The 27,736-nt window shown below is 53.1% G+C and overlaps 1 protein-coding gene and 1 pseudogene across 4 annotated transcripts; both read right to left on the reverse strand.

The window, feature by feature from the left end:
- Positions 1–4,122: 4,122 nt before the first annotated feature.
- Positions 4,123–4,945, reverse strand: LOC139009822 (phosphoglycerate mutase 1-like; annotated as a pseudogene).
- A 1,148-nt stretch (positions 4,946–6,093) lies between these two features.
- Positions 6,094–25,940, reverse strand: TYK2 (tyrosine kinase 2). 4 transcript variants are annotated; one of them, XM_070416011.1, is made up of 26 exons: positions 25,719–25,940; positions 24,833–25,006; positions 24,296–24,511; positions 21,382–21,505; positions 21,114–21,261; positions 20,606–20,769; positions 18,112–18,478; positions 17,476–17,679; positions 17,233–17,390; positions 15,304–15,412; positions 15,025–15,214; positions 14,841–14,944; positions 14,563–14,745; positions 14,405–14,492; positions 13,406–13,533; positions 12,218–12,353; positions 11,980–12,134; positions 10,712–10,862; positions 9,934–10,031; positions 9,634–9,826; positions 9,260–9,378; positions 8,669–8,841; positions 8,357–8,474; positions 7,375–7,485; positions 7,114–7,284; positions 6,094–6,928 (listed from the first exon to the last, which is right to left on the reverse strand). In XM_070416011.1, the coding sequence occupies exons 3-25, from the start codon at positions 24,489–24,491 to the stop codon at positions 7,150–7,152; spliced, it is 3,552 nt and encodes a 1,183-aa protein (XP_070272112.1). In that variant the 5' UTR covers positions 24,492–24,511; positions 24,833–25,006; positions 25,719–25,940; the 3' UTR covers positions 6,094–6,928; positions 7,114–7,149. The 4 variants fall into 4 exon arrangements, with proteins under 4 accessions (XP_070272112.1, XP_070272110.1, XP_070272111.1 ...); XM_070416009.1 differs by having other exon boundaries at positions 17,476–17,694; XM_070416010.1 differs by having other exon boundaries at positions 17,476–17,694; positions 25,857–25,937.
- Between the last annotated feature and the right edge of the window lie 1,796 nt (positions 25,941–27,736).

The following is a 27,736-nucleotide window of genomic DNA, read 5'->3' on the forward strand; positions in this document are numbered from 1 at the left end:
TAAGGTGGGATTTCAAGGCAACATTTCAAGAGAACAATGAGGGACTTCTAGGCAGGGCCTCAGGGATTAACGTGAGATCCAACATTCTTAGGGGACAAATAAGAGATTTGGAGGTGATAAAGAGGGGTCCCCTAAGATGAGTAAAGCCATGAAAATGAACAGAGCCCACATTTATTGGGCTCCTGTGCCAGGCTCTGTGTTGGCCACTGGAGTGGCTCCTGTTGGGGGAGCCACCTTTGAAGATTGTGGCGGATCCTGCCACCTTTGGAGGTTTTGGGAGATCCCCGAATTCCCTATGCACAGTGCTGAGGTGGAATTGTTAGGGGACAGCTGAATCCTGAGCCACCATCTGTCAAGGATGCTACTTGTTTTAGTTTAACTTTTAAAATTGATTTTTAGAGAGAGAGGAAAGGATAGTAAGAGAGAGAAACAATGTGAGAGCAAAACACTGATCAGCTGCCTCCTACATGCTAGCAGCCCTGGCATGTGCTCTGACCGGGAATCTAACTGGCAACTTTCAGTGTATGGGACATCACTGGAGCCACACTGGCCAGGGCAAGGATGCTACTTGTAACTTGCCCCTGCCCCTGTTCTCATCTCTCCCTTGCCTGCCCCTCCAGGCAGTTGGTCTTTTCATCCCAAGAGAACGGACCAGGCGTCAGGTGGCCACTCCCACCTCCATCTGCTCCATCTCTCAGGCCTCCAGTCCACCTCTTGTTCCTCTGATCTGAGCGCCAGTGAGAGACCTTGTTGAGGGCCTTGACGGTACTAGCATTCATCCACTCTCCCCACCACTGAGGCCATGCCCTCTCCTCTCTCACCTGGGGCACCACTCCCTCCAATCAGGGGTCTCCTCTGCTGCCCTGCTTCCCATCCAGTTCCCAGATGGTGCTGAAAGGGCAACTAAAACTCAAAAGTATTTGTAAATAATATATCCGATAAGAGATTCTATCCAAATTGTAAAGAATTCTTACAACTCAACAACAGCAGCCAAAACCCAATTAAAAAGTGGGCAAAGTTGAATAGACATTTCTCCAGAGAAGAATGACCAATAAATACATGAAAAGGTGCTCAACATCATCAGTCATTCGGGGAATGCAAATCAAAACCACAACGAGATGGTGCTTCACACCTATTAGGATGGCTCCCATTAAAACAGCAACAACAACAAAACACCCTCAGAAAATAGCAAGTGTTCACGAGGATGTGCAGAAACTGGAACACACACACTTTGCTGGTAGGAATATAAAACTTTGTTCCTCCAAAAGTTAAACAGAATGATCCAGCAATTTCTCTCCTAACAGAATTGAAAGCAGGGACTCAGACCCTGGCTCGGTAGCTCAGTTAGAACATCATCCCAATATGTCTAGGCTGGGAGTTTGGTCCTCAGTCAGGGCACACACAGAATCAACCAATGAATGCATAAATAAGTGGGACAATAAATCAATGCCCTCTCTCTCTCTGTCTCTCTCTCTCTTTCTCAAGAATAAATAAATAAAAATAAAAAAGAGCCCTAACAGGTTTGGCTCAGTGGATAGAGCGTCGGCCTGCGGACTGAAAGGTCCATGGTTCGATTCCAGTCAAGGGCATGTACCTTGGTTGCGGGCACATCCTCAGTGGGGAGTGTGCAGGAGGCAGCTGATCCATGTTTCTCTCTCATTGATGTTTCTAACTCTCTATCCCTCTCCCTTCCTCTCTGTAAAATATCGACAAAATATATTAAAAAAAAATAAAAATAAAAAAAGAGCTGAGACTCAAACAAATACTTACACACCAATATTCATAGCAGCATTATTCACAATAGCTCAAAGGTGAAAACCACCCAAATCCCATCAACAGATGAATGAATAAACAAACTGTGTTGTATACATACAATGGAATATTATTAATCCTTCAAAGGAAAGAAAATTCACCCTGCTGGTGTGGTTCAGTGGTTGGGTGTTGACCCATGCACTGAGAGTTTGCTGGTTTGATTTCCAGTCCATGGACACAGAAATAGTGTGGTGAAGGCCTGGGGGCTGGGTGGAGGGGGGCAAAGCAGGGGGAAATGGGGAGACATCTGGAATACTGTCAACAAAAAATAAATTTAAAAAAGGAAATTTTGATACATGCTACAACATGGGTGAACTTTGAAAACATTATGCTAAGTGAAATAAGCTGGGCACAGCCAAACAAATATTCCACTTATACGAGGTCGCTAAAAGAGGAAAATTCATAGAGAAGGTAGAATGATGGTTCCCAGGGGCTGGTGGAGGAGGGAAATGGGGAGTTAGTGTGGGATGGGGGCAGTTTCTGCTTGGAAAAATGACAACGTCCTATAAATCCATAGTGGAGTTGGTTATACAACATTGTGAATGTATTTAATGCCACTGAATACTACACCTAAAAATGGTTAAAATGGTAAAATTTATGTACATTTCAACACACACACACACACACACACACACACAGCATTTACTTATTTTGATTTGTGTCCAAAACGTGAGATGGATTGATGGCTCAGGAATGAATAAATAGATGAATAGATACAGTATGATAAAGTAAATTTAACAACATGGCAATTGTGAAATCTAGGGGTGTTCACTGTACCATTCTTCCAACTTTTCTGTGTGTTTGCAATCGTTCAGAATGAAGTAAAAACTGCATCCCTGATGGGTTTAGGTGGCTACTCATGTCACAAAAGGAGGGACAAGCAGACCTTGAGTATCTCCTGCTAAGAGGGCACAATGGCCTCTAGGAAAGACTTGCCAAAAAAATGGAAACTAGACCAGCCGGTGTGACTCAGTGGCTGAGCATCCACCCATGAACCAAGGGGTCCCCAGTTTGATTCCTGGTCAGGGCACATGCCTGGGTTGCAGGCTCAGTCCCTAGTAGGGTGCGTACCGAAGGCAGCCAATAGATGTCTATCATTGATGTTTCTATCTCTCTAATCCCTCTCTCTTCCTCTCTCTCTCAAAAAGAAAATCAATGAAAACATTTTTCTTTTTTAAAGGAAGCTGAACTGGTTCATCTGTTGGTCAAGATAAGGACAGAGAAATGCACTGAAACCACACCACAAGGATGACATCAGATTGGTAAAGCCTAAAGGACAACCCCATTTCCTCCACGAATATGTGGCAAGGGGGGAAAAAAGAGGAAGACAAACCAGCCCCCACCCAAGTGCAGTGTGTGACCTTGTTTGGATTTTTATTTGAACCAACAAATACCAAATGTTTGGGAGACAATTGGGGAAATCTCACAGGCTACCCAATGATATCAAGGAATTGTTAAACCTTTTTTTTATTTTTTATTGTACATCACTCCTTTATCATACTGATCTGAAAAAGATTTAGTAGTTATGCTCAAAATGCTTACTGGGCCCGCGTGACAGGACCAGCAACTGGAACATGATTCAGAACGCACACCATGAAAGACACAGCTGGACATGATCAAGTGACATTTCACTGCCATGAGACACGGGGGCCGGGGAGGGATTCTAAAACACAGCGGGGTGACTCCTACCGGCCAAGGAGCTCTCTCACCTTGGTGTGAGGAATGGCTCATTTGGTGATGACCCCATGAGGGAAGAGTTCAACCGCCACTAAAAACCCCAGAAGGGTTTTTGTTTTGTATTATTTTATATAGATATGCTTTCTTTTTGTAAAAGTCCATGCAACACGTAAACATTCAGGATTGATCCCGATCTTCTGGAGCCAGCTTTTTGGGGATCAAGGAGGAAATGTTTGTTGGAATCACCAGGCGTTCATCTTCCGCTGGAATGACCAGAGCCCCCAGTCAGTTCACCTGACTGCAGAGTAGCACAGGACTGCTCTCAGGAACACAAACAGCCTCTCTTGCCTCTCCTCATTGGTCACGCCTTAACATGGCTCCTCCCTAGCCCCCTGCTCTCAAGCAGGTCCTTAGTCATAAACAAAACACCAGCAAAAAACCAGTTATTACCCTTGGACTCTCTTAGATAAGAGTATCCCTCGGCCGGGACGGAGGACCCAGGCCCCAGAGGTGCCATTCTGACTAGATTGCATGAAGGGAGTAGGTGCAGGAGACAAAATGGCTAAAGCAAAATTGGGAGCCACCAGACCCCATCTGCAGCTACAACCTAAGATGCCTACAGATGTGGTCAGTGTGACATGTGCACGGGAGAGATGCAGAGGAATGGGATGGTAGGGAGGGTGTCCTTGGGAAAGTCGTCTGCCTGCTCGCCTTCACTTCTTGGCCTTGCCCTGGGCAGCCACAGCCTCCATGGCTTTGAGCATGGTCTCTTCATCCCCCAGGAACTGCATGGGTTTGATGGGCTTCAAGTTCTTGTCCAGTTCATAGACAATGGGAATACCAGTCAGCAGGTTCAGCTCCATGATAGCCCCTTCAGATGACTGACAATGCCCCGAAGGCTGTTGCCATGGGCTGCAATTAGTACTAGTTTCCCCTCCTTGATCTGGGGCGCTATTTCTTCATTCCAAAAGGGCAGAGCTCTGCAATAGTGTCCTTCAGACTCTCAGAGGAGGGTAGCCGATCTTCAGTGAGGTCTGCATACCTGCGATCCTTACTGATGTTGCTGTAGAAGGGATGGTGGGGCTCCATCGGTGGTGTTGGGATATCATAAGAGCGCCTCCAGATGTTTATCTGGGCCTCGCCATGCTTGGCAGCAGTTTCTGCTTTAAGACCAGTCAGACCCACATAGTGCCGCTCACTGAGACGCCAAGCCCTCACTACAGGCAGCCACATGTCTACGGCATCCAGCACCGTCCAGAGGGTCCAAATTGCTCTCTTCTGCACTGAGGTGAAGCAGATGTCAAACTCAGCCGGCATTTCGCAGCGCCTGCCCGCTTCGCTTTGCCACCTCGTGCCCAGCTGGGCTCAGGTCTGCATGGTACCAGCCGCTGAAGCGGTTCTCCAGGTTCCACACGCTCTCGCCAGGCCGGATCAGCACCAGCTTGTAGGCAGCCATGGTGGCGGTTCCGAGTGCGGCGCAGACTCAGGAATTGTTAAACGTTTTAGGTGTGAAGATGATATTGTAGTGATTGTTTGTGGTTACATCTTTTTGAGGTATATATGGAAGCTTTTACAGATCAAATAATATATCTGGGATTTGTTTCAAAATGATCCAATGGTAGAGGCAGGGGTGGGAGTAAAGTCAAAGCATAACTGGCCACGGACGTTGGAAACTGTTGGTGCTGCCTGTTCATTACATTATTCTCCCTTGTTCTGCATATGCTTTAAATTGTCCATATAAAAGTTTTTTAAAAATAATTCTTTATTGGTGAAAGTATTACATATCATATAAAAGTTTTTTAAAAAGCAGCTGCACAAAAATAGGCCAAGATAATTTTGAAGAAGAAATAAAAGATCAATCCTATCAAACATCAAAACGTTTTCTAGTGGCAATGTCTTTCCCAATTACCAAGTTAGATCCTGCAAGCAGCTATTCCTGCTGGGAATTTGCCCTACAGATACCCTTGAATGTGGGTGGAACGATATGCACCCATGGCTACTCACTGCAGCAGCGTCATGGATACAGCAAAGGACTCGAGATAACTACATGAAGAGCAAAGGCTGAGCGATAACTACATGACCCCCAGCGAGGACTATAATACAACCATAAATAGCACAAGCAAATACTGTAGACCTGGATGTATGGGACCACCTCCAAGACAAAGAGAAAAAAAGAAGCAGAATCCAGACTAGAGTTGTGTATCCTTGCATATGCTACCATTTTGCAAAAGATAGGAAAGTATAATATGTGTACGGGTTTCCTTGTATCTGGATGAAACATCTCTGGAAGCAAAAACAGGAAACCAGATGGCACTAGTTGCCTCCAGGGAGGTGATAGCGGTGGCTGATGGGCAGGAGAGAGACATGTCACTGCTTATGTCAATATCGGGGGGAAAATAATTACAAGGAATATTTAATTCTGAAAACTGTTATAAAAAGCAAATGCCGCTAGAATCCTGTGTAATTGTCCACTCAGGAGAGCTTGAAGGCGTAAGGTCTTGAGAAGTCCTATGGGAAAGCAAATTACTCAAATGCTTTTCACAACGTGGCTGACATATAACCCGCCTCAAGGATACCTCTGAAGGAGAAACACTTTGGCCAACACCAGATTAACAAGATCAACTGTTTATTAAGTAGTTGTTTGCATATCTCTCAGCTAAGCACTCGACATACACAATCTCTTTACATTCGTCTTCCGCGACAGCAGGCGTGACCATCCCCAGCTCACAGTTGAGAACGGAGGCCCAGATAAGGAAGGTCACTCGCCTGAGGTCGCACAGGGAGGAAAGGGTGAAACTGGCAGCCTTACCGAAGTGGCATGTGGCCCCCGAAATCCTTTGTTGGGATATATAACAAGCAGTTATTGGGCGCCTTCTGCGTCCCTGGCACTGGGGATCTAGAGGTGAGCAGAGGTTGAACGGTCGCATGTGGCTTCTCCCGTCGTGTCTCGCTGCAGCTGCAGCCCCAGAAGAGCAGGCACTTGCTGAAGAAGGACCCAAAGACCAGAGTCCCCGGCAGAGGAAACGAGTTTATTACTCGCTAGTGGAGATGGTGGGCTCCCAGGGCGGGGCTGGGGGAAGGCATGAGGGTTGGATTCAAGGGACTGATTAGCTCCTTGTTGGTCCTGGGTCTCTCCAGAGCCTGTGGAAGGCTATGGCTGTGGAGGATCCTATGGCTTGAATGTTTAAGTCCCTTCAAGATTCAGGCGTTGAAACCCCAATGCCCGATATGATGGTATTAGGAGGTGGGTCTTCGGGAGGTGCGAAGGTCCCTCATGAGTGGGATTAGTGCCCATATACAATAGGCTCCAGAAAGACCCCTCGCCCCTCCCACCTGGAGAGGGCGCAGTGCGAAGGCGCAGGCTAGGAACCGGGAGGAGGCCCTTTGCCCACGTGTAACAATGCTGGCATCTTCAGCGTTGACTTCCCAGAGCCCAGAACTGTGAGAAATGAAATTCTGTTGTGTATAGGCCACCCGGCCTATGGCACTGTTAGGACAGCGTGGATGGATGAAGACAAGGAGAGTCAGGTCCCAGACCTGGGGTCTCAGCGGGTAACACATGGGCAGTGGGTGAAGCCAAAGTCTCCCTGGGCAGAAGGGGGAGGCCCTCTCAGTGGGTACTACCTGCTCGACTCCCAGAAGCAGAGCTGCTGGCAGGCTTTAGCCGACACTGAACACTGAGGGGGCCTGGCCCTGGTACTTCTCGTGGGCCGTTTTCAGGATGGGTATGAGGTTCTGGAAGGTTGGACGAAATGAGGCCTCTGCCTCCCAGCAGTTCTTCATGAGGACATAGATCTGGGGGAGGAAAAACGGGGGCTGTGGTCGCTGCTCTGTCCACAGTCTGACGACAGGGACAGGGGAAAAGTGTGTGTGGGGGGGTCTCACCTCATGGGGACATTTCTCTGGCCGTGGCAGCCTCTCCCCTCGTTCCAGCAGCTCAGTGAGCCTCAGTACCGTCATCTGCCCCTGGGTGAGGCCTATGAGCTCGATGAATTTCTACAGAAGAAACAAGACAAGTCTTCAACAGGCAGGACCGCCGAGGCAGAGGCCAGGAGCTTTCGGTGGGACCACAGGGGTCCTAGTCCTGTCTCTATCACTTCTCAACTGCATAACTTTGGACTTAGGATCTCACTTCCTTAGGCTTCAGTTTTCCCATCTGTAAAATGGGGTAAAAACATCAACTACCTGGGATGATTGTGAAAGTTAAATAAACTCATATTCATACATTAAGTCTGAGTCAGGTGATGGCGGTGTTATTAAACCTCCCGGCAAGTTGTTTTTGCCCGGACAGGATCTTTATTTCCCCTTCCTATATAGGTACTATCGTTGACTTTGGGAATAAACATTTAACATATTCTTTGCTCCTCCCCCAGCCCAGGCCTGGCCAATTATTATGGCCCATGGATACACAGTGATTGGCTCCCTGGAGGACACATGAGCCAAGCTTGGCCAATCAGAGAGTCCTGAGAATTAAGCGGGGAAGAGGACCCCTTTTAACCCCTCACCTGAAGGAAATGGGTGCCTGGAAGGCAGGGTGGGTGGGCAGCTGTTGCCACAAGAGAGGGGGCCTGCCTAAGAGATGCTACCACAGAGAACAGCAGAGCTGAGACGGAGAAAATGGGATTCATGATGACATGAGGGTCTAGATTAAGCTGTGCCCCAACTCTTCCCTCGAGTGCAAATAGCAGAATAAGCTGTTCCGATTTGAGTGGGTTTCTGTCACAGCCAAGCCTCACAGTCCCATTTTACAGACCGGGACCCTGAGGCTCTGGTGGATTAAGCACTGGCTAAGCTGGGGGAGTTGGGAATTGAACCCACGGCTTTCTGACTCCTCTGGTACGAGGTGGCCTGTGGGCCCGGCTCTCACCGAGGGGGGGCTTTGGCTGGAGTCACAGTAGGTCAGCAGTTCATACATGGTGACTCCGAAGGACCAGACATCGGACGCATAGTAGAACTTACACTCCTTCAGACACTCAGGAGCGTACCTGCGGGGAGCGGGCAGTCAAGCCTCGGGCCAGACCAGGATGGAGTCCTTAACTGGGGCTTGGGAGCCTCTTGGCCCCTGTTAGGGCCCCATCCTTAAGAGAGAGCAGTTTCCCTGAGATAAGGCCTTGTCAGCTGAGACCCCAGCATCCACCTCCACCCTGGCACCCCCTCTGGCTGGGTCTCGCCTGGTCACCAGAACACGGGGCTGTCCCCATCCTCGCGCACGCGGTAGTAGTCGTGGCCTTCGGGCACGGCCTTGGCGAGGCCAAAGTCCCCGATCTTGACCAGCCTGTCGTTGTCCAGCAGCACGTTGCGGGCAGCCAGGTCTCGGTGGACATAGTGCTGGGTGTGCAGGTAGGCCATGCCCTAGGGGCGAGGCGGGGCAGGGCGGGTCATGACCAGTGGAGCAAGGTGGGGGCCTGAGGAGCTGTGACCAGGATGGTGGGGGACAGTCAGGGAAGGCTTGCAGGGCCCTGGAGCAAAAGCGGGCAGTGTGGCAGGTGGAGCCCAGCAGGACAGCAGGGGCAGGGCCACAGAGGGGCGAATTGGGAGGGGCTGGGCTGCTGGGCTTGGCCCAGTGAGCAGAGGGAGTCTCCAAAGTGGAAACTAGGCGGGTTGGCGACCCAGCCACTGGGTTGTGGCCAGGTGATGGGTTGAAGGGGTAAGTACAGAGGCGAGCTGGCCCAGGGGCGCCCAGGGGCGGAGCCTGGCAAGCAAAGGGCTGGGACACTCAGGCCAGGCCAAAAGGAAGGGGCAGCTCTGTGAGCAGGCGTGGTGGGCCTACCTCGCAGATCTGCTGGGCGAACAGCAGCAGCTGGGCCAGCCCTACGTGGTGCCGGGGCAGGTAGTCTCGGAGGCTGCCCAGAGGCACGTACTCCATGACAAGCTGGACCGATTTCTCGCCTAAGGGTAACAGAGGCAGGGGCTGGGGGCCGCTCCCCTGAACCCTGCAGTTCCCACCCCAGGGGGCGGGGAGGGGAGCCAACACCTGCCCACACTAGGCCTAGTCCTCAGGTAGAATGGGTCCATCCTAGAGGGAGGGAGCAGAGCCGGGGGGTGGAAAGGAAGCCGCCCGCTCCTCGCCTACGAACAGTGTCCTCCAGCCTGGGGCTGAGAGGCTCAAACCGGCCAGGCCCTCAGGCCCTCATGGCCGCCCACCTTGGTCCTCACAGCAGCCCTTGTACTTGACGATGTGCTCGTGGTAGAGTGTGCGCAGGATGTCGATCTCCCGCCTCCAGCTGGTGCGGAGCTGAGGGCCGCAGTCCGCCTTGAGAGCCTTCACGGCCACCATCTCGCCGGTGCCTTCGTTGGTCGGGTCATAGCAGTACAGGCTGACCTTGCCAAAGTGACCCTGGCCCAGATGCCGGAGGGTCAGCGCCCCGTTGCCCCACCCCCAACCCCGGCTTTGCCAACATGCAGGTCTCTTTCTAACAGCCAGACCCCTCCACTGGCCCTCACCTCACCCAGATCCCGGATCTTCTTCAAGTAGCGCTTGTGGAAAACTGTGGGGTCTGACGCTGGCGAGGTTGGATTCACACACAAGATTTCAACAAGATCTGAAAGAGCCACAGTGGGTGAGGCCGGACCCTGACCCCTTACCCGGCAGGCCCACACTCCGGGGCACAGAGGGCAAGTGACGGCTTCCCCCAGCATCCAACCCAGAGATCAGGAAAGCTTCTGCAACAGCTGGAAAATTCCACTTCTAGTCCAAAATGCAGAGTTGGCTGCATCAAACTGACACCTGGGATGTCCTATGACTGGGTAAAGGGCACAAATTCTTCATCAAGAGAGAAAGCAAGCCCGACCAGCGTGCTGGAGTGTCAACTTATGAACCAGGAGGTCACGGTTCGATTCCTGGTCAGGGCACATGCCTGGGTTGAGGGCTCGATCCCCAGTGGGGGGCGTGCAGGAGGCAGCCAAGCAATGATTCTCTTTCATCATTGATGTTTTTCTCTCTCTCCCTCTCCCTTCCTCTCTGAAATAAATTTAAAAAAAAAATTTTTTTTAAAGAGAGAAAGCAAAACCAAAAAATTTTGAGGGTCTAATTCACCCAAAAACGTGTGGCTGTCCCCCAACAAAACATTAAGAACTCGGGTCATTCTCATCACCCCCTTAAGTGACTTAGGAGCCAGCACACACCCTGAGCCACCGTGCAGAGATCCTGGGTGCACTGAGCCTGTGTCAGCAGGGTTCCTAGCCCCTCCCCCCAAGGTCCCAGCACTGGTTTGGGGCTCACTTTGGGGCTGAAGGTGAGTGAGGTCACGAAGGATGGTGCGGAAGGAAGGCCGCTGAGCCGGCTCATAGGTCAGGCACTGGCTGGTGAGCGTGGCTAGCTCCGGGCATGAGGGTTCAGGCAGCTGGTGCTGCTTCTGGTAGAAGTACTCCTTCTGTGGAGACGGGGACCTGAAGAGTGAGTGACCCCACCCTCCCGAGGCCCCTTACCCAAGAGGCAGAGCTAAATCCCCAGAGTGGCAGGGCTAGACCAGCCAGGTCCTTGTCCCGTCATCCCCAACTTACAGATGAGGCAACCGAGCCTCGGCCGACTTGCCTGCCGCAGCAGAGCCAGGACTTGAACCCAAGTCCAGCAGACTCTGCTATGAGGAGCACTTCACACTTGGCCCTTCCTGTCCTGGCTGCCACCCACCTTTGCTCCCAGCTCTGCAGACGCAGCTCCCAGAATGCACCAAAGCCTCTGGGTCTTTGAATAAGTTGTGCTGAGGCTACCCTTCCCTAGCCTGGGCCACTGCGCTATTTCTGTACTTAGACTAAAACTTCCTGGCCCTGGCCGGCCAGCTCAGTTGGTTAGAGCATCATCTGATAAGCCAAAGTTGCAGGTTTGATCTCTGGTCAGAGCACATACAAGAATCAACTAATGAATTTATAAATAAGCAGAACGACAAACTGATGTTTCTGTCTCTCTCTCTCCCTTCCTCTGGGAAGCCTTGCCGGATGCCTCCGCTAGGTCAGGGCTATCCTCTGGGACCTCCCTCCAGCCTGTGCTCCCCCATCACTGGCCTGGTCACTGTATCTAAAACCGAAGCAGTCACTTATTTTATTATCTTTTATTCTCACCCAAAGATATTTTCCCATTGATTTTTAGAGAGTGGAAGGGAGGGGGAGAGCTAGAGAGAGAAACATCGATGTGAGAGACACACTGATTGGATGCCTCCTGCACACTGATCAGGCCGAGGATTGAGCCTGCAACTGAGGTACGTGTCCTTGATCAGGAATCGAACCCTTGACCCTAGAATCCTTGAGCTGACCGACACTAACCACTGAGCAACCGGCCAGGGCAGCAGTCCCTCCCTTGCTGTGTGCCACAATGACCTTTGAGGTCGGGACTATGGATCACCCCAACTGACAGATAACCTGATGAAGCCTCAAAGAGATGAGGCGACATATGTGAGGCCACAGGCCAGAGGGGGCAGCTCCGGAGCCAGACCACTTGACCCCTTGGAGGTGCTGGCCCCTTTGTGAGAGGGCCCCAGGGTCACCCACATGTACCTCGGCGGGGCTACGGTCCTGCAGGGGGGCCTCCCCATCGAAGCAGATCTCCAGGAGGGTGGCACCGAAGCCCCACTTGTCAGCGGCGGTGCTGAGGCTGTTGGCCCCACCAAACAGGCACTCGGGGGCCATCCAGGGGATCCGCTCTACCCGCTCTGGGGGCCAGGGCCAGAGGTCACCAAAGGTGAAAGGAGTGGGGTAAACCAGTCCCCATGCCCAGCCCGGTCCCAGTCCTCACCCTCCCTGGAGAGGGCGCCCAGGCCCATGCCAGGGTCGCTCAGTTTGATGAATGGGCTGGTGCCCTCCGCCAGCCCTAGACGTGCCAGCAGGATGTTCCGGCCACACACGTTACCATGAGCCAGGCGCTTGTCCTCCTGGGGAAGGAAGGAGAGGGGCATGACCACTAGGGGCCTCTAGGCCAGTGATGGCGAACCTTTTGAGCTCGGCGTGTCAGCATTTTGAAAAACCCTAACTTAACTCTGGTGCCGTGTCACATAATAGAAATTTTTTGATATTTGCAACCATAGTAAAACAAAGACTTATATTTTTGATATTTATTTTATATATTTAAATGCCATTTAACAAAGAAAAATCAACCAAAAAAATGAGTTCGCGTGTCACCTCTGACACGCGTGTTATAGGTTCACCATCACTGCTCTAGGCCCTGTCCCCACCCCATCCCACAGGGACAGCCCGTGTGAAAAAGACAACCAGGGTCATTACTGGGATCCCAACCCATGTCATTGTGACCGGACACCACGGGCTGCCCAGTGAGTCCTTCCTGTCCTCCCAGAGCTGGTGGGTAAGACGCTTGGCCTGGAACAAAAGGCCAGAGGACCCCACTGCTGTCCTCGGACCCACGCCAGGCACGCCTCTCACTGCTGTTCCTTCTGCCTGGGCCACACCTGGGGAATCCTTCTCCATCCCTTCTATTTAAAACTTCACCTCTTCCCCAGCTTGTAGCACCTCCTTAACTCCACCCCCACTCTCCCAGAATGGTGCTTACTTCTTCCTAACATATTATGTAACACTGAATTATTATTTCTTGTTTATCTCTTTAACTAAAAACACTGGCTCCCCAAAGGATAGAGGCTTCTGTCTGTTCTGTTCTTTGTGTGTTCCCAAGGTCTATGGCAGAGCGTGGCACACAGTGGGTGCTCTGGAACCCAGGGTGAGAGAACCAGGCAGGGCCGGGGATGAATGGCAAGAGAGAGTGACAGAGGCAGCCGAGGCCAGGCCTCACAGGACACCAAGTGGAGGAGTTAGGTGTTCTCTCAGGGGAGAAGGGAGCCACGGGGGTATGTGAGCAGAGGAGGTTGTGGAAAGACCTCCTGGGGCCAGTGTGTGGATTGAAGGATGTGTTGAGGCCTCACCACCCAGAACTGGCCCACCCTGCTGACCCAGGCCCCGCCCACAGGCCACACACCAGGTAGCTGAGGGCACTGGCCAGCTGCTGGGCCACTGCCACCTTCCAGGCCACGGGCACCCGGCCCCTCTCCCGCCGCAGCCACACGTCCAGGGGTCCATGCTCCACGTACTCTGTCACCATGATATCTGCAAAGGCCAGCTGCTGCAGGGGCTGCCCACCTGCTCCACCCTCCAGGGCGCCGGGGAAGGAACATGGGGGCTGGGACTGGGGGGGGGGTCTGGGGCTTGCGAGTGACTTTGGGGAGAGAAGAAACGCAGGATGGAGCATAGGTTGAGGGGGGTGCAAGGTGAGGCAGAGGCGAAGGGTGTCATTTGGGTCCAGGGAGAGTCCGGGTAGAGAACAGCTGCATGTCAGTGAGAAAGGTGAGGGTGGGCCTGAGGACCTGGAGCCGGGTGCAGACGAGTGCAGGTACAGGGCTTGAGACGGGGGCATCAGTGATGCTAGGATCCCACAGGGTGGAAGTGCTCGGGGTGGAAAGTATGTAGAGTCGGGTGCAGGCCGGTGTTAGGGGAAAGCAAGAGAGATGGACACACAGGTTCTGTGGTCGCCCTGGGCAAGGAGTTTGAGTTACACAGGGGTGGGGCAGGGCCTGAGGCCTTGGAGGCCTGGAGTGCCCAACACGGCTGGGGTCAGCATGGGGTCACAGTCCTGCTGGGGTCAGAGGGCAGATGGGGGCTGGTCTGTAGAGGTATCTGGGTGGTGGATGAAGGATGGGATGCAGTCAGGAGTCGGGGTGTGGTTGAGGGTTGGGGTGCAGGTAATGGCCACGGTACAGTCAGAGGCTGAGCTGCAGTGGGTTGGCATAAAGTCAGGGGTTGGGGTACAGGTGAGCATTGGTTAGTCACAGATTGCGGTATAGTCAGGATGTTGGTCAAGGGTCGGTGTGGAGTCAGGGATCGGGACGCAGTCAAGGGTTGGGGTACAGCCCTGGTAGTGGGTACAAGTGTGGGGAGTCGGCCTATAAATGGCAGGGCGAGTGTGTTGGGGTCCACTCACTTTGAGAGCCGTGCACGCAGACACCGTGGACGAAGGTCAGGTGCACGTGGGACACCTGGCTCATGAGGCTGGCCGTCTCGTAGAAAGCCTGTGAGGGCAGGGCAGGTCAGGTGGCCGCCGACCCTGCCGCTCTCCCGACCCCCATCACTCTGACTTACCAGGGCGATGTCATGGTGACTAGTGTCTAACACCTTCAGCACCACTCGCAGCTCCTGCCCATGGCCCCCGCCGGGCAAGGTGGGGTCCCCAACATATGCTTCGTCCTCCTCAGGGCCTCCGCCCCCAACTCTCAAGAGGCCCTCATACACATTGGTCCTCGTGCCCTGGCCCAAGTGGGACAGCTGGGGGAACATGGCAGGGAACATCTCCATGACAACAGCTGGTGACGGCCCTCCCCGTCCCCCCTGTGCCCCAGGGGCCCCACACCCACACACACCTGGGTGAGGTCATCCTGGCAGACCCGGTGGAAGCTGAGCTGGCTGAGGTTGAGAGACCTGGCGCTGGCTTGAGGCCCCCGCATGATGATGAGGTTGGAGATCTCTGGGGGGGCGGGAGCAAAGTCACTGAGGGCTGGCGTGGGGGGAGCTACCCCCACACCCTGTGGCCCCCTGTCATCAGACCTCCGGGCTGCGGCAGGCAGCAGTGGCGCAGGGAGAAGCAGTGGTCACCAGCCCGCAGTGAGCAGCCCTGCAGGGCAGCCCGCAGCTCCCGCACGCTGGGGAAGGACCGGTCCCAGCTCTGCAGCCTGAAGGTGCCCTCACACAGCTCAATAGGGAACTTCCACAGGCGCAAACGCGGCGTGCCAGGTGCCTGGGGTGGGCGGCAGGACAAAGGCGGTGAGCAGGGGTCTAGGCAGGGAGTACACCCAGCCCAGCCCAGAACCCCCGCCCCAGGCCCACCTGGTCCTGTTGAGCCACCGTGAGGATGAGGCGGTTGAAGTGGCTGGTGCTCCAGTGGATAAGGTAGAGGCCATCCTCGCGCTGCATCTTGGCCAGCACAAAAGGATCCCTGTGGAGGACAAGGGCGGCTCAGGGGGCACTGCTGGGCCCACCTGCCCGGAGAGGCACACTCCCAGCTGGGACAAATGTCAGACACATCTGCTTAAGTGGTGACAGAGTCTGGGACACACACACACACAGCTAGAACAGTCACACATGACAACTCACAGAGACACAGGCACACTTGTGCGTGCCTGTCAGACACCATCACTGACATAGTGACACTCACATACAGATAGGAATCAGCTGTCAAATGCTGATGGGCACACACCCAGCCGTACACTCACCGGGTGACACACAATGAACAGCCTGTCCCACAGCTGACCCTAGACACAGCTGCTTACCCAGCATAACAAGGCAATGCAGGGCCTCAACAGCCCAGACCCAGAGGTGACAGCCGCCATGAGCAGAGACACTACAAGTGACACCGCTACACAGGCCCAGACGCCTGCATGTGCGGCGCACACACTGCTACAGACTGAATGTTGGTGCCCCCATGAAGTTCCCATGTTGAAGCCCTAACCCTCAATGTGATGGTATGGGAGGTGGGGACTTGGCAGGGTGATGATGTCATGATGATGGCGCGCTCATGAATGGGATTAATGCCTCATGAAATGGACCCCAAAGAGCTCCGTGTCCCTTCCCAACATTTGAGGACACAGCGAGGAGAAAGCTGTCTTGAACTAGGAAGTGGGCCCTCAGCAGACACTGGGCTTACTGGTACCTTGAACCTGGCACCAGACCTGGCCTCCAGGACTGTGAGAAATAAATGTCTGTTGTTTCTAAGCCAGCTGGTCTGTGGTAGTCTGTTAGAGCAACCTGCACAGACTAAGACACACTGACGCGGCCACGGACGCTGTAAGAGCGGCACACACCTCGCCGTGACAGGACACAGTCTCCGGAGGGAACACGGCCACTGCACCCTCCTCTGCATAGACTAGGCTCGGACCTCTCAGAAACCCTCAGGGGCAAGTCCCAGGGCTACAGGTAGGACAAAGGACACCCAGGCACAAGGCCAATGACCAGATAAGCTGACAGTCACTAACCACGACCTGGCAGCATGCAGGACGGCCACGCAGGCATCTGATTGTCATATAAGCACTGTCACTTCATAGCCTCGACACCACAGGTCCACACAGAATCGCTCAGTGACCCACAATTACCGGGACAACACACCTGTGGGGCTATACACACCCACACATATTTCTGAATGGCCACCAATATTTGTACAACACAGCCCCCCAAAATCACCCATCACATTGCACGTGAAAATGTGCGATGACAATTTTACGTGCAGCCACTGGAGCAGCGACACTGCCACACACCGCATGGGCTGTCAATCATCCGGACACGCACAGCGACAGTCCCAAACCCAGGCCCCCTCAGCACGCCACGCCGCCCACCCCGTGGCAGGTGTTCTCTCCCCCTCTACAATCCCGGGTGCCGCACTTGCATGCATGCACACACACGGACAAGTGCCGCACTCGCATGCACGCACACGCACCGACAAGCACACATGTGGGTGCACCTGCACATAAGCATACATGAGTGAGCACACGTATGCACTCACGGATATGGATGGATGCACACGGAGGTATGCGTGAATACTTAAACACATAATGCATGCTCGCGCAGGCAAACACGTGCTCACACTCACAGGTACAGACCAGACACAAATGCCTGCACACATGTGCTCACACACACGCACCCACACAAGTGCAGGCACACAAACATCTGTACACATCTCACTTGAGCCCCACAGTCCTTCAGAACGCAGGGTCTAGTTGGCAGCTGCCACCACCACAGTCCAGCCTCCCTTCGGACACTCACAGCAGGGGCCCGTGGACACCGTCCTGGATACTCATCACCAGCCGTGGAGGAGCCACCTCGTGGCACAGGTAGTGGTTCGAGTCGGCCGTCAGGCGGAAATAGCCGTCCACCAGTGACACCAAGGACAGGGCGATGGCCGGGGACGGCAGGGTCAGCTCCTACGGGCCACGGGGATGTCAGGCAGGCGTCACAGCTGGGGGTGCCCGCACCCGGCCCTCAGCCCAGCCCCGTCCCGGGCCCCACCAGGCGCTTGTCCTGACAGTGGATGCTGACGTGGCGTTCTCTCAGCACCACGTGGGTGATGTCCCGGAAGTCACAGAAGTAGGCCCATGGCGCCTCCCGCGGCCTGTCCACGGGCTGGCCGCCCCGCTGCTGGGCCTTGGCTTTCTTCCCAGATAAGCCAGCATGAGGATTCCTGCTGCTGCCACCGTCACCACCACCGGGACCCTGGAAACCCAGCACCTAGGGAGGTTGATTTGAGCAGGGCTATGCCTGTTTAGTCCCCCCCACATTCCCCATGGGGGCAGGCTGAGCTGGAGCTGGAGCTGGAGCTGGAGGGACCAGGAAGTCCTAAGTCATGGTGTCACAGGTGGGACCGGGGACCCACATGCCAGAAGCAGGAACCTCAGGGAGGGCAGAGAGGAGGATCCTACCCCTCTCACCGCCAAGTCCAAAGGGGTTCCCAGAGGTACAGACCCCAGAAATCGGGTCCCCAGGGGCAGGCAGAAGACACAGACCCCAGGGAACAGAAGGACAGACCCCAGAGCCATGAGGGGAAAGGGGTCACCATAGTCCCCCTCAGGCACCATGGCCAAGGTTGAACAGGAGCTCCCGCCCGACCCCACCTGGACCCCCAGATGGAAGAGGCACCCTGCTCACCTCTGCCTGTATTGGCCGCCACTGGATGCCGCCATTGCCGGTCACCAGCACCTCGTGGGTGGGCGGTTCGACCGCAGACTTGGGCTTGGGATCTCCAGGGGCCTGCGCACTGTCCTGGATATAGCAGGGCTCCCCCTCGGCCTGGGCTAGCAGCTCCAGGTGGCACACAGGCACACGCTCCGTGCCGAAGCGGGGTGCCAGCCGCTCGAGTGTGGCCAGGTACTTGACCATGACGACGTGCTGGGAAAGGCTGTCCGGCTGGAAGGCATGCAGGAACCTGCGGAAGATGATCCGCAGGCGCAGCCGTGTGAACGCATTGTACTGCCGGATCTGTTGCCGGAAAGAGCGCGGGATACAGTCCTTGAAGCTGTGGAAATGACCGAGAGGGGCTGGTTAGGGGCCTGGGTTGCGGGCCTGGCTGGATGACATGTGGTACATGACTCAACTTCCCTGAACCACAGCTGCCTCGTTTAGAAAATAGGCAGGCTGTCGTGAGGTAGAAAGAGAGAATAAAGGGCCAGCACAGGGAGGCTGGATGGTGTCGGGGACCAGGGCACAGGACTCAGGAGGGGACTATGGGGCGGAAATCCCGGTTCTTAGATAACTAACTTAAGCTCTATAAGGCTGTGTCTGCTCCTCCGAAAAATGAGTGCCAACAGTGCCCACCTATAGGGCTGATGACAGAATAAGAAGGACTGTCAGTGTCAGCTGTTATTACCACTGAAGTTGCTATTGTATCTATCACTAATATTATGATCATCAATAAAAAGAACAGCTCTGGGAGCCGCTCTGCTCTTCACAAAGCCCTGCCCCATTAAGCCATCTCCCCATCACCTACCAGGATAGCCCCCCTAGATCACATGTTTCCAAGCCTCAGTCTCTATGTCCTTAGCCTTCTCTTCCAACCCCTTGACCAGAGGGACCCTAAAGCTTGAGGTTCTAGCTACCTTCCACCCCCACTTCCAAGCCTTCCAGGGCTCCTTACTGCCCTGGGGAAAAGGCCCCCTGACTAGTGTCTTGCCAACTCCTGCACTCGAGCAATCATATTCTACATCCAGTTCCCCTGGAATTAGGCTTTTGCCATCTTCTGCCTCTGGGCCTTTGTATATGCTATTCCATCTGCCTAGAATGCTTTGCGCCAAGATAGTCCATATCTGGATAAAGATGACTCAACCTTTAGGTCTTTTTTAATTTTTATTTTAAATATATTATTATTGATTTCAGAGAGGAAGGGAGAGAGAGAAAGAGATAGACACATCAATGATAAGAGAGAACCACTGATGGGCTGCCTCCTGCATGCCCTTCATTGGGGATCGAACCCGAAACCCAGGCATGTGCCCTTGACCTGAATTGAACCTGGGACCCTTCAGTCTGTAGACCAATGCTCTATCCACTGAGCCAAACTGGCTAGGGCTCAACCTTTAGGTCTCAGCAGAAGTATCACCTCTCCTGGGAAGTGTTCTCTGGTCTCCAGGCTGGATAGGCTGCCTCCTCTGGGTTTGCTAGCACCCTGGGCTTCGTTTGCTGCTACAACCCTAGTCCTCCAGAGTGATAACAGGACAGGGACTGAAAAATATGTGCTTTAAGGAGAACTCCTGGTCCTGAAAGACCCAGCTTTCCTGCTGCCTCGTCCAGGCAGTGTGCCCTGACTATTCCAGCCTTGGCAATGGAGGTAAACATAGCTAACTCCTTCCTGCCCTTGAATACTAGGAAGTTCTCCAAGCTCACCCTACTCTAGCCACACCTCCTCCAACATATCAGGCACAGTCGGCCTCAGGGCCTTTGCACTGGCTGTCCCTCTGTACAGAATTCTCTCCTCCCAGACATCCATATGGCTTCCTCCTTCACTTCCTTCAAATCTTTGAATGTGAACATCGCCTGCTCAGTGAGAATCTCCCCAACTACTCAATTTTAAATTATATACCCCTCATCCCAACATTCCCCTTTTTTCTCTTTTCCTACTTAATGTTCCCCCCGTTGCACTTTATCACCATCTGTAACACTATACATTTTACTTTTTCTTTTTTTTCTTTTTTTAAAAATATATTTTATTGATTTTTTACAGAGAGGAAGGGAGAGAGATAGAGAGTCAGAAACATCGATGAGAGAGAAACATCGATCAGCTGCCTCCTGCACACCTCCCACCGGGGATGTGCCCGCAACCCAGGTATATGCCCTTGACCGGAATCGAACCTGGGACCTTTCAGTCCGCAGGCCGACGCTCTATCCACTGAGCCAAACCGGTTTCGGCTATACATTTTACTTTTGTGGGTTTTTTATGGCCTGTCTTTTTCAACAGATGTGAGAGCCAAGAGGGCAGGGATTTTTGTCTGACTTGTTCACTACTGTGTCCTCAACAACCACACCTAGTGCCAGCATACAGAAGGTGCTCAATAAATGAAGGCATGGCAGCATACAAGGTCTCTGCCTTGGCCCCCGGATGCCCACATATATCCATCCACCTCCGCAGTGTCTCTGCCCCATGCCCAGGCACCTGGTCTTCTTGGCCACCTTCTCCAGGGGAACACCGCGGCAGAGAGCAAGGTGACAGAGGTGCAGAAAGGCCATGCCCAGGCTCTCGTTCTTAAAGTGGTGGATCTCTTCCTCACTCGACAGCTCCCACAGCGATGCCACATCATTCACAAACTCGTGCTTGCCCTAGGGGTGGGGAAATCGGATTGAAAGGGAGGCCCGAAAACCTGTTCACTCCTCAGCTTCTGGCCACTTTGGGAGGGGAAAGAGGGACTTCCCATTTTCTGCAAAGGCTAAATATACAGCATGCATGCCTCCCATGACCATGCCTGTGGCAGACATCACTAATCGATCACAGCACTCTTTCCCACGCAATCCTAAGACTCTCAGAACCCTTTGGTTCACGTAGAAAAAGGACCCCAGGTTGTGTGAGTTGAAACCTGCTAGCTATAATTGTAGAAAGAAAAGGGGCTGCCTCAACTGCTCCTCAGTCCCCCATAAATAATCCCACTTCCCAGCCCTGCTCCTACCTGCTCAAAGAGGTACTCAAAGGAGGCTGGGTCCAGGAGTTGCACCCCCTGCTCTGCCTGTTCTGACGAAGCCTCGGCCCCTGGGGGCCTGCAGCGGTACACAGCTGGCTCCTGAGGATTTGTGCCATGCCAGTTTCGGAAATAAAACCTACAGGAAGGGAGGGGCACAGCTAGGGCTGAGTACCAATTCAGCTCTAGGAAGATGGGATTCATGGGGAGAGAAGAGACAGAACAAAGGGGACAAGCCTTCCCACAGGCCTTCACCCACCTCATGCGGAAGTGCAGTGTCAAGTCTGTGTCTCTGGAGACCTCAAAAATGTGGTTTGGGGGCAGCCAGACCTGGGCCTGGGCATCAAAGAGGGCAAAGAGATTGAAACAGGGTGGAGTGATGCCTGGAACAGGGAAGAAAGAACATCTGGTGTCAGCATCTGCGGCCATGACCTACGGGCCCCCAGACGGCTATCCCCTTTCACAAGCCTTCTCTAGGCCTCCTCCCCTGCTGACAGAGAATAATGCAATATGTTGATCATGCTGTGGCCTCACAGCAGACCACATTTTCCAGCCTCCCTTGCAGCTTGGATGGGGCCACTGGATTGGTTTCTGGCCAATGGGATGTGAGCAGACAGATACGCATACTTCCAGGCCTAGAAATAAACTCTCCTGCCATCTTCCCTCCCCCATCTGACCTGCATTTAATTTTAGGTACCTTTACTGTTTAACCCAGGAAAATCACAGGTTGGAGGTGGGGGGGTTGCTTGTTAGTGCAGCTAAACCTAACCTAGACTGACTAACACAACTCTATTCTGATCTCTCTCTGAACTGCAGCCGGGAAAACATACCTAACTACCTCCTGGCTACCTCTTCCGGGAAAACATACCTAACTACTCCTGGCTGTCTCTTCCTGGATGTCACAAGCTCCCTTAGAGGTGCTTGTTCCAAACAGATCTCTTCCAAGCTCCCCACACCTGCCCCTCTTGTGCCCAGTTCTTTTTTAAATACGTTTTCATTGACTTTTTTTTTTTAACAGAGAGAAAGGAGAGGGAGAGGAAAGGAAAGGGAGGAGGAGAAAGAGAGAAAGGGAGAGAGAAAATCATCAATCAGCTGCCTCCTGCATGCACCCCGACCCACCTGGACCGAGGATCAAGCCCACAACCTGGGCATGTGCTCTGACCAGGAATGGAACTGGCAAACCTTTCAGTACCCAGGACGACACTCAACCAACTGAGCCACACCAGCCAGGGCCTCTGTCCAGTTCCTAAGCCAGGACTTGGTCCTTGTTCTCAACTCCTCCCACCCTTTTCACTTCAGGTGGGTAAAAGTCCTGCTCTTTCTATATCCACCATCTCTCTAGGATCCAGCCACTTCCTTCAAATCCAAAGCCCAGGCCGAGTCCAGCCTCCGGACTTGCTGTCATTCCCCACACTGGCCATCTGAGGCATTTTTTAGCCACACATCACTTAATTTTTTTATATAAGAGTCCTTTCAGAATAATTCATAATCACCTAAGTACCAGCCGCCAGATAAAGAAGTAAAACTTAGAAAGTACAATTGAAGCCCCATCTACATCCACTTCCTTTTTCCTCCCACAAAGAGGTAACCATATTCTTGAAGTAGAATTTATTATTTTCATATCCTCTATGATCTAGTCTTGAATATTATAAACCAAAAATGTGGTATTATACCACCAGTACCCCGCGATTTGCTTTTTCATGCTACCTGATGATACTTGTAACATTGGTTAAATTCCCTTTTCGTGGCTCTATGGTATTCCAGTGTTCAACTATACGGCTGTTTATTTGTGCATTCTCCTGCAGAGGGACTTTAGATGGTCTCCCATTTTGCACTAAGATAAACGAGGCAGCTCCAAACATTCTCATGTGCGTCTCCAGGAACACATGAGCGGAGTGTCTGGATGGTGAATATCTAGGAGCAGAGCTGTGTGGCCTCAGAGAATCCACATTCCAACCATGTTAGATGATGCCAAATTGCTCTGTCACTGCATCCCGGTGTACTGCCTCCCGCAGGAGAATGCCTCCCTGTGAGACAACTTCCTAAAGCCCATCTGACTGCTTCATTCTCTGGCTTAAACATTCCATGGCTCCCTATTGACCCTCATCACAGAATAACTATGACCTGGACCTTACAATTATGGCCTGATTTCAATTCCTACTTTCTCTTTCAAATTCTTGAAACTGACACTCCAGTTACTCTTACTTTTGCTTCCTCAAATAGAGCAGGCTCTCCTCACACATGCTATTCTCTCTGACGGGCGTGTTTCACATCACCCAGCACATCCATCTGAGTTCTTTTAAGAATCAGCCACTGATTGAAAAGTACAAGGTGTTGTAGAAATCCTCCAGAAGGCCCCCCATCCAGTTATGGGGGAGGGAGTTTGAGAGGACTTCCTGGAGGAAGGGGCATGTAAGCAAAGTCCCCTTGGAGAGACCTCCTCCTCCTCTGGCAGAAGAAAGCATACTTTTGAGCACATCTACTACAGGCTCTTCCAGGTATTCTCTGGTTCCTTACTGCTCTCAAGAAAAAGCCTAAACTCGCAATTCCTCCCTCTGGCGTTTAAGGCATTCTAAGATCTGGCCCTGACTGACCTCTCCCCCATAATCTCCCACGTGGAAATCACCTCTGCCATGGCCTCCCTACTTCCACCCTCACCCACTAGTATGTTCCCCCTACAGCAACCAGAGAAGACCATGAACACCTGAGTCCAGTCACGTCTCTCCTTTGCTCATAGTCCCACCTCACTTGGAGTAAAATCCAAAGTCCTCCCTGAGGCCCACAAGGCCCTGCATGACCTTCACTGTTTCCCCCCCCCTTTCCCTCACTTACTCCTGTCTCCTCTCATTCAGATCTAGCTGTTGCTGACAAGTTCCCACCTCTGGGCCTTTGCACATGCTGTTCCCTGAGCCTGGTACTCATCTTCCCCCAGATAACCCCATGGCTCCCTCTCTTATCTCCTTAAGTTTTAAATTTCCTCTATGATCTATCTCTGCCCTCCTACACAGTTTTCTTATTTATTATGATCTCCCTATGAGAATATCAGCACTACAAAGGCAGTGATTTGGGGCTGGCACATAGTAGGCACTCACTCAATGACTTCTGAATGAACAGGCAGACGATGGATGAGGTTCAGCCGTTGCCCAAACCTCCACCCCTGCCATGGGACTCACCGACTTTGTGTGCGATGTGAATGCAGACCTCCTCTGCGGTCAGTGTGGCCTCGCTGAAAGTGACCCAGGGCTCCCTGCTGCCAGGGCCAGCCCAGTGCAGGAACACCTTCAGGCCTCCTGTGATGGCTGTGAGCTGAGTTTCGTCCCCATCGGGCTTGCTGCCCCCGGCGGTGGCCCCCCCATGGCACAGAGACATGCTCTTGACAGCTGGCTTGGCTGGGAAGGGACAACCCATTAGTCCCCAGGCCTCAGCCTAGAGGCTCCTGTTAGCACCTCAACCTGCTGCCCATTTAGACTGAGGCCCGAGGGGATATTCTGAACTCCCCTTGCTATGCAACCTTGGGCACCCAATTCCCCTCCCTGAGCCGCAGTTTCCACAAGTTTGAGGGAGTTGGGGAATGCATCCCCACCTTTTAGACCTGTCATGAACAATAGCAACATCCACCTCTTTTCTGGACTAACTAGCACCAATACGAAAATCTGTTCTCAACACATTATTCCCAAAATAACCAGGCAGGCAGGTGTGGACAAACGAACCTGGGGGTTGAATCTGGACGCTCCCTGGGTCCAGCAAGTTACTTAGCTACTCCCGGGCCTCAGTTTCCCCATCTGGAGAATGGAGATGCTGAGATGGTTGCCATCAAAAGATGGTCGTGCCGCTTCACCACAATTCTGCATGTTCCTATGTTCAGCACAGACCTTGATATAGGCCTGAAGAAAATAACAAATATGACAAAAACAAGAGTAAAATCATTATTATTGGTTTCATCCTCATGATGGCCTTTTCTCTTCAAGCCTTCCACATCCACCCCCATGAGTGACCCCTGGCCCTTGCCTTCCACATCCACCCCCATGAGTGACCCCTGGCCCTTGTGACTTGCCCAATCCTAGGAGGGGTTCAGTCCAGCTGGCTCTTCCCGAACTAGTTCCCAGACTTTTGAAGGCCAGGCCCAGGCCCCAAGCCCCCTGAGGTCTCCAGTACCTCCAGGGAGGGGCTGTCGCGCCACCGATCTGACTGACTTAAGACCAACGGTGGTGGGAAGAGGAGAATGTTGTCATAGCATAATAATCGGATTCCCCAGGAATCAGCTGCTCTCTCTTAGCCTGTTTCCTCATTTGGAAAATGGGCATATAAAGGTCTCTCCCTCGAAGACTGCGGGGAGGATTCACGGAGATGAGGCAGGAAAAGGCTGTGCACAGGGCCCGGGCCCTTGATCAATGTCTACTATTACTGTCTATTAACGTTTAAAATAAGATCGCGGGGACGGGGCTTTTGGGGTGCCCATCCTTCCTCGCCCCCATTGAGCCCAGACCCAGCTGTGACGATGGGGTCGGGATGAGGTCTGCACTCAGGAAGCGTGCACACCACACATCCAAGCCCCCAACCCTGCCGGCAGGGGCAGGAAACGTGACGGGCACCCACCGGGCATCGACCGGTCCGGAGGCAGCTGGCGCTCCTATCCACCTCCTGCAGCGCGCGGCCAGTCCCGCGCCGCCCGCGGCCGCATCCTTCCAGATGACTTCCGGGAGGGCACCCTCCCGCGGCCTCCGCCACACTCACCCTCTCCCGGGGCTCCGGCTCGAACCCGGGACCCGGTCCTGCCACCACGGGCAGCCGCCAACTGCTCGCCGCCAAGATGCCGCCTCCCTGGGCCACCTGAAAAGGCCACCCTCATTGGCTGCCTCCCTTTCCGTCACACGTAACCATTGGTCTTTACGCTGCGACAGAGGCGCTCCTATTGGTCCCTGGTTCGCCTTTCGCTCAACCGCGATTGGCTCGATCGGCTGCCGGAAGTGCCGCAGCGTCAGCGATTGGCTGACTGGAGGGGGGGGGACGCAGAGGGCAGTCCGCGCCGGCGGGCGGAAGAGTGCGGGTTTCTGGGGATTCGGGGTTCTTCGGACTCTGTTTACCGTAGACTTCCGGCCTGACCGCCGCGAGCCCAGATCCTCTTTTCCGAGGTCAGGGCTGCAGCTGCGCGCCCTCCAGCCTCCAGCCCCGCCATGTGACTCCACCTTCCACCGCCTCGCGTCTGCCTGGCCAACCCCACCTCGCCGGCTGAGACCCCCTCCTCGGATACCGGAGGCCTTTCCCTCCCCGCTGTTCACGTCTCCTTCACCCTGTCCTCGGAGGCCCCCTTACTGCCAGTAGCAGCGTGGATGTCCCTCCAGATTTGAGTTCTAATCCTCCCCCCTCCACCACCCCCAGTTTCCTTGTCAGAGAAGGAGATCCTGGCGGCAGTTCTGAGTGGCGGCTCTTACACCCATTTCTCAGAGAGAAACAGGCACAGAGAGGTGCCAAAGACCCTTCCCTGAACCAAATTGTAGTCTCTGAGCCTTCTTTTCCACTAGCCTTCGACCTTGGCCTGTGTTCTGTCTTTGCCCAGTCCAGTCTGAGCAAAGACTCCTTCTACGTTACTGGTTCCCAACGTGGGGCACACGCCCCCCCCCCCCAGGGGGACAATTTGATTTTTAAGGGGGGCAATTCGAGAATGAGTTATTAACAGTGAATTTTTTTTTGCATTTCTTATGGTTCTAGGGGCCTCATATACAGTATATAAATATATAGTGACATTTATGCATTTCAGTTCTCTTACATGTTTTGAAGCTTTATTTGCTATTTTTAATATCACTTAATGTTATTTTTAAAACAATTTCTTAGTGGTTTCTTCCTCAGTACTTCAACTGTCCTTTCGTTCTTTTATTTTTCTCTTTCATGGATGCCATGGTCTTTGGAAGCTTGTTTAGACCAAGTTAATGGCCTTTTAGGCTCCCTCCACGTGAATAGGAGTTCACTTTTTGAATAATAAGAATCATATGTCACGGGGGGCGGGGGGGGCGGGCATCAGGATTCTAGAGATGCTTAAGTGGGGCATGGCCAAAAAAAGGTTGGGAGCCACGTTCTAAGCCATCCCACCACCCTTGATATCTGATCAAGTTCCTCGTCCCTCATCTTTGATGCATATAAGCCCTTGGCCTCTCTTTAGCAAGAATTCTCAGTTCAGTTTAGCAAGAGTCCCTCTACCCTCGATGTAGTCATTTCCCATCCATAGACAACACCCCCTCCCTTGGCTCACAATCCCCAGCTGTCTTTGCTGTATTCGGCGAGGAGCCTGAACTCTCAACCCTGTTACAATCCCCTATTGCAATAGACCCGGCTCAAGTCTTCCTTGCCATTTTAACAAGCGTCAGAATAATTTTTTCTTTAACAGGGGTTGAGTAACTTTTTCAGGTCACGGCACAAAAGGGCAGAGACAGGTTTATTTCTAGAGTCGGAGCCCTAACTGCTGTGGCCAGGGGCACATAGCTACGCCTTTCTGAGTCTGAGAACGTATGAGGAAAGATAGATTCTCCCTCACAGGGCAGTTATGGGGATCCAGTGTGAGATAGTAGAGACAGCCTGGTACCTGGGAAACTGGGCTGAGGGATTCACCCTGATGAGGG

This window comes from Myotis yumanensis, unplaced genomic scaffold, assembly GCF_028538775.1.
Source record: "Myotis yumanensis isolate MYYU_CA2020_CCGP unplaced genomic scaffold, mMyoYum1.0.hap1 SCAF_5, whole genome shotgun sequence".
In the NCBI taxonomy this organism is placed as follows: Eukaryota; Metazoa; Chordata; class Mammalia; order Chiroptera; family Vespertilionidae; genus Myotis; species Myotis yumanensis.